Raw genomic sequence first — 6,280 nt, 5'->3', positions numbered from 1 at the left:
ATATTCGAGAATCCAATTCTAAAATTCCAAAAATTTGAAAATCCAAAAATATAATACCAAACACCATTAGAATTATTCAACATAAAATTTTTATATTTTCGTTAAGTTTATAATTAAAATATAGTATTTTATCAGTATATGGAGTAAATGTATAAAAATATATTTTGGATTTTATAATATTATATCCGAATAAAAAATACGAAAAATCTGAACTAAATTTTAATTTGATTCAGATCGAATTTCAGATTATGGATATTTTGCTAGAACTCTAGATTTAAATATCAAATGGAATACTACTTAATTGATTCAATTTCAATGAATAGAGCATGAGTTGGACACAATGTGTACAAAAGCAAACACAAACTCTTTTGATCAATAGTAAAATGGCTCCTCATAGAAGCAAGGCAGCTGCGAGCACATCTCATCTTGCTTCCCAATCATCGCTTCCACAAACGCAGACGACGTCGTCGCCGCCGCCGCTTCAAAGCCGCCTCCACCACCGCCATCAATCTTCCCCTCTCCCAAAACCTCATCATATTCTTGCGCCGCAAACGCCTCCTCCAGAAAGAAATCACTCCAGCTAAAGCTCGACGCCTCTTGATTCCCAACCGAGACCTCCGCATTCACAGATGGCAGCGCCTTCCCTTTGAAGCCCCTCGAGAGATCGTGGTGGCGCGTGGCCGGAAACGCGCCCATGCTGCCGTAATCGGCCAAGATCTGCGAAAAGGGCTTGTGAGTCACCGGATCGATCCCCATTGCCGACAGCTTCTTCTTCAGTTTGCTGTTCCATACATTTTTGACGTCGCTCTCCGTCCTTTCTCCCAGTTGTTGGGCTATGATAGTCCACCTACGCAGAATATAACATTACTATTTAGTAGGTACTCTATTTTCTATGAAAGTCTATTTTTAGGTAATAAAATTTGGATAAATTTATAAAAATAACATTAAAATTTTAAAGTCAATAGAGGCTTAAGCCCCTAGGTCTGCCATTGTCCACCTGCACTTATCCAAATTCGCACGTGAGTGTGAGTGTGAGTGTGAGTGTTTCAATCTCGTATTTAATTTTTTTTATTCTCGAACCTGCTTCCGACCACGGAGTGCAGCTGGATGATCAGATCCTCTTCCTGAGGGGTGAAGCTTGTGACCTTTGGATCAGGCTTTTGATTATTGCTCCATTTCTTCCCACTTCTTCTCTGCCCTGCCATCATCAAATCATCCAAAATCACCTAATTAAACTGTGAATTGAATTCGATCTTTTATGTATTTATATATATATATATATATATATATAGATACCTGATCTCTTGGAACAAGTTGTCCAGTTACCTATTCCTCGCTGCTTGGAAGCAAAAGCCGCAGCCATTTTTGCTTCTGCATCTCCGCTGCTGTTTTTTACCATGGGATTTATGGAGAATTAGTAGTAGTATATGATATTAATCAATATTGTGGTGAGAATTATGATAAATTTAAGAGGCCTTTAATAAACAAGGAGGAGATAAAGAGGGCAGAAAAGCATGGGTTGAGGTACTTTGAAGTGGATTTGCATGACTACATGCATCCTCTCTTCCTATTTCTCTTTTTTGGAATAGAAAATTGAATAGGGAATTACTAAATATATTTGTGATACAATATGCGCTCTTGTGTTTGTTTTAATGGTGCAAAGAGCACCATAATCAGGTTTGAATTGGGTGAAGTATAGATTTGAGCTAAGTATGTCACATGATTCTCACAACTTGCATGAGAGCTAGTGGAAAATGAAATTATAATTGGCTGTGTAATTAATTTAATGTGATTAGTTATAAGGATTAATTATATAAACCAAGAACAAAAGATCACAGGTCAAGAAAATATCACGGCTTATGCATGAATAAAGTACTATAGTACTCCTAAACAATAGTGTTCATGTGCCATTAGATGATAATCATGTTGCAATCAATATTGAAGACCCTGATGCATGCAAGCATAAATGGAGCCTGGATTTTAACGTTGTGAGACCCAAATCATTATGGTATATTTTTCGTTGTCATTTTTCATTAAAAAAGTGTAGTGTTAGCACCAGAGATTATTGAGTGATAATCTATCTCTAAACCTCTCTATGAGCAAACCAAATGTACTAGCCTCATTGCACTTTTAATATCCCTATACTAGTAGGTATTTCATTGGTCCTTTATATTAAAGTATTAATTAAAAAATGAGACTTCGTCATTATTAGTATATAATCATATAAGAACCATAGTGCTATAAATAAGATGATACTATAAGAATAATGTGGGTGAAAAAAATTTAAAAAATAAAATAAAATTTGAGTAGTAATCAACTACTATGATAAATAAAAAAAGGGAATTATTTATGGGTACGAGGGAGAATTATACATACTACAAAACTTGCCTCGATTTAACTTCAAATATCTCTTTTTATTTAAAGGTATCATATTTTTTTTCTTAAAATGATTTTTGTTAATCCGTTCCCAAATCCCAATCCCAAATTGCGGAGATGGTGAAAATTAAAAACGAAAGGTATAAATAAGCAGAAAGAGAGAGACAGTGAGAGAATAGAGAAGGAAATGGTGGCGATATCACTGTACAAAGGCAACCTCCACAAAGTGACCGGCGTGCCTCACCGATGGCCGAGCCCCGCCCCCAAAATTTCACTCAAAGAATTCAAAATCCTCCTTCGCCGCGGAGCTAGAGCCCTTTCCCGGGTACCAACGGTTTCGAACCCTAATCCTTCATCCGCCCCCGCCCAAAATTCCAACCACAGCTGTGGCAATTTTGGTCCGAACCCCGTGCGTAATACAGCTACTGGAATTGGTGTTGGTAATCATGTCGATAATTTCTGCTCGAATTCTGACTTGATTGTAAGGGAGCACTTCATGAAGGGGGAAGGGGAGAAGGAGGTGGATGAGATTTCGATAGATGGAGGAGGAAAGGGGTGTTTGCGAAAATTGGTGGAGAAGGATAATGTTTTGGCGGTGAAGGAGGATGCGGAGACTGTCATGAACGACCGTGCACCAGAGGCTCCGCTGAATAAGGCGGTCGAGGTATTATGTTGCTGCCTCTCTATTTCTGACTCTTATTTTTTTAATTTATGGGAGTGATTGTTCATTGCTTTATTGCTTATATTGTAGTAGTAGGTTTTTGGTGGTCTAATTAGGCTTTGTTAGCTAATTTTTGCGTTTGTGTGATATGTAGTAATTCCAGTGGTTGCTAAGTGTTAATGGATTTTATGTTCATATAATCATGTTTTTTTTTTATCGCAGTTTGGGTTAAAAGATTACTACAAAGCAAGGAAATATGTAGTAGAGCTGGGAAAAATTTTCTTTTGGGAGATCTTTGAATAAAGCTTAACCGTTTTTTTCTATTATTTCTATCAATAGAAAAAACGGCAATGCTATTGGCGTGTTCGATTAAAACAATAACAGAAGACGACATCTGTATTGGCGTGTTTAGTTAGAATTGGAAAATGGCAATAGAATTGACAAAATATAGTGGAAGACGTCATTTTTATTTGCGTATTTAATTGAAATTGGAAAGCGCCAATAGATTTGGCGTGTCTGCTCCATCTTTTTAAAGAAGCCAGTCTTATTGGCGTGACGGAAGAAATCTGCACATGGTGGTGGGTCGGATCGAGGCGAGATGTGTGGCTGGCAGATGATTCCGGTGATGACTTTGAGACTCCAGCACCTCCTCATCCTCGAACCGCAGCTCTTCATTCAGTGAGTCACACCGGAGTTGTGAATACATAATGGAGATTCCGGTGAGGACTTTGAGACTCCAGTCCACCTTGTCTGCGTCTTTAAAAGACATGCCAATTCTATTGGCGTTTTCCAATTTTAATTAAACATGCCAATAAAGATGGCGTCTTCCATTATTTTTTAGTTTGAATGCCAATATCACTAGCGTGTTTCCCATTCATAGAAATAAAATAAAAAAAGTTCACATTCTGCGAATCTTTTTTCCAATATCTCCCAAAAGGAGAATTTTCCGTAGAGCTGATATTACAAGATAGCTTACAATAATTAAGAGAGCATGGTTCGCTTTCGATATTGGTCTTTAATGTTATAAAAGAAGAATTATACTTTATGATTTCAATTCATTGTCTTTTTCCACTTTTTTTTGTATGGATTTGTGAAGATTGTCTTGTGAGTCCAATTAGCTCAACTTTAAGGTGATGCTTTAATCATGATAGCCAACGGAATGTTAAGCTTGTATATGAGATTTCCATGTTCGCTCAATCAAGGATCACATTTGCTTATGACAAATTAAATGATTTGTTGGACTTGCGTACACCATGATTCTTTCATAGTCTGTGTACTATGTCTTACCGGATGAAGCTAGGTGATAGGTCTCCTCATGCCTCGTTCTGAGGGTTATCAAAAGGCAGATCTGCAGAGTTTAGATGTCAAGTTTCTGTTAGTGCGAGAATGATATATTAAGAAATGAACCTTGTTGACGTATTGGGACCTTGTATACTTGTATCTGAGCATTATCGTAATTCTTTTACTTCACTGAAGAAGCCATTTTTGGCCTACAAAATTGGTACAATGCGTTATACCTGCTGCTCTTTTCTTGCTTCCTGATTGAAATTTGTTTCTTCCCTGTTGGAACACTGTATTATGCCTAGTAGGCTAGCAGGTATGAGATGCAGCATAGTTGCTTATGATCCCTGAGATCAGCAACATCAATCTAACCATCTTGACCTTTGAACACAGCTAGCATAATTACAAACAAAATACGTCTATTATCTGTTCTTCTCATGTTGCATATTCTTATTAATTTCTTTCTGATCACATTTTAGAAAGTCAACATGGAAAATGCTGCAATTGATGCGGATAAAAGAACCAAGGAGGTTAAGGAGAAGTTGGAAGTTTTAAATGAGAAAAAGCATAGTCTAGTACAAGTACTTAAACAGGTAACATATGCCTTCTGGATTTTTTTGGTGTTAATGTTGAATCTTGCTGGAAGGTTGTAATCATGTGGTATATTTTCTGTTGGCAGATTCTGAGTGCAGAAGAGCACACTTAAAGCGCCAGAATTGTGCGCAAGGAACGCCAAGCCGCCCTCCTCTTCCACTACAAGTTGATAACACAACTGATTCAGGTTCAATGATTAAGGTCAATACCCCTAGGACAGGAAAAGACGTAAGTCATTGTGGTGAACTGGAGGGAGGAGAAGCTGATGATGTTTCAAACCATAATGTGCATTCTCGTCATTTAGTTCGTACAAGCAGTAGTTCACCATGTACTGACTCCCAACAGCGGAAGCCGGTACCAAACACGGTATTTATTCAAATCTCCACTAGATTATTCTTTTCTTCTTATTCCTCAGGTTTGCCGATCTAGAAAGAGCTGTCTTACTCCAATCTGGCACTTTCTGTCCATTTGAGTATAAAGTTATCCAGATAACTTGTGAAACTTGGCCATGGGTCTTACCTTGTGCAACACATTATGGCTGTGGATCTGAGCCTCGTACTTTTCCAGAGCTTTTAGTCATGTAGTGCATTAAATTGGTTTGATGGTGGCAGGTACCCCATTCTTATAGGACTACACTAGTAGTTGCAGGCAGTCCGTCGCGGTTCACACCTGCTGCACAAGGACCTCCATCAGTTTCTCTTTCAGGAGCAAGTTATATAGCCTCATCTCCATCTCCTGCAGCATCTGGAGGCACTTCAGTTTTTCGAGATGGCAGACTCCCTAGTCCATGGAACTAAAAGTGTAGCAGCTCACGCATTGCACATCACTACTAAGCTGACTGGTATTATCCAAAAGCTCTTAATACATAGTAGTAGTTAAATAGAAAGCAGAGAAATCCATTATGAAGCATAATCTGTCCTTGCATGATTTGCCTGTACAATTAGGAGTATTGGAATGAGTTTATCATGTGAAATCAACCCAATCTTGGAAAAATTTCTGTATGTTTCAATCTGTTGTACCGTTAATCATCTGAGTTGGCATTCACATGTAATTTGTATATAACCCTTTTGCTTATGTGTCACTTAATGAGCTTCGACACTGAGATTCCAAGTGTACCTAGTTTGTATTCTGGGATCTGATCGACGGAGAGAAAGTACAATACTTGTAAGAAGTAAGAACTCATCGTTTTTTTTTTTGGGGGGGGGGTGTCTAACTGGGGTTCACGGTGGTGGAGGAACTGGATCGGACATGAGATTCGAATTATTACTCCTGTATTGTGATGCTGTTGTGGATAGTGTTTTATTTAGATGTTTATTTTCAAAATTAAACATGTTTTTCTCTCCTTAGAGCATCCACAATAGGAAGGAC

The 6,280-nt window shown here is 38.0% G+C and overlaps 2 protein-coding genes across 4 annotated transcripts; one reads left to right on the top strand and one right to left on the bottom strand.

The window, feature by feature from the left end:
• Positions 1-269: 269 nt before the first annotated feature.
• LOC121764780 (transcription factor MYB61-like) lies at positions 270-1,597 on the bottom strand. 2 transcript variants are annotated; one of them, XM_042160803.1, is made up of 3 exons: positions 1,297-1,597; positions 1,081-1,198; positions 270-847 (listed from the first exon to the last, which is right to left on the bottom strand). In XM_042160803.1, the coding sequence occupies exons 1-3, from the start codon at positions 1,397-1,399 to the stop codon at positions 373-375; spliced, it is 696 nt and encodes a 231-aa protein (XP_042016737.1). In that variant the 5' UTR covers positions 1,400-1,597; the 3' UTR covers positions 270-372. The 2 variants fall into 2 exon arrangements, with proteins under 2 accessions (XP_042016737.1, XP_042016738.1); XM_042160804.1 differs by having other exon boundaries at positions 1,327-1,597.
• Positions 1,598-2,450: 853 nt separating this feature from the next.
• Positions 2,451-5,963, top strand: LOC121763838. 2 transcript variants are annotated; one of them, XM_042159924.1, is made up of 4 exons: positions 2,457-3,040; positions 4,798-4,911; positions 4,998-5,278; positions 5,524-5,963. In XM_042159924.1, the coding sequence occupies exons 1-3, from the start codon at positions 2,564-2,566 to the stop codon at positions 5,022-5,024; spliced, it is 618 nt and encodes a 205-aa protein (XP_042015858.1). In that variant the 5' UTR covers positions 2,457-2,563; the 3' UTR covers positions 5,025-5,278; positions 5,524-5,963. The 2 variants fall into 2 exon arrangements, with proteins under 2 accessions (XP_042015860.1, XP_042015858.1); XM_042159926.1 differs by lacking the exons at positions 4,798-4,911; positions 4,998-5,278; positions 5,524-5,963 and adding an exon at positions 3,260-4,791 and having other exon boundaries at positions 2,451-3,040.
• The last annotated feature ends 317 nt before the right edge of the window (positions 5,964-6,280 follow it).

Source organism: Salvia splendens, chromosome 14 (assembly GCF_004379255.2).
Source record: "Salvia splendens isolate huo1 chromosome 14, SspV2, whole genome shotgun sequence".
In the NCBI taxonomy this organism is placed as follows: domain Eukaryota; kingdom Viridiplantae; phylum Streptophyta; class Magnoliopsida; order Lamiales; family Lamiaceae; genus Salvia; species Salvia splendens.
The sequence above is the reverse complement of the archived record's forward strand: the minus strand, read 5'-3'. Positions and strand labels throughout refer to the sequence as shown.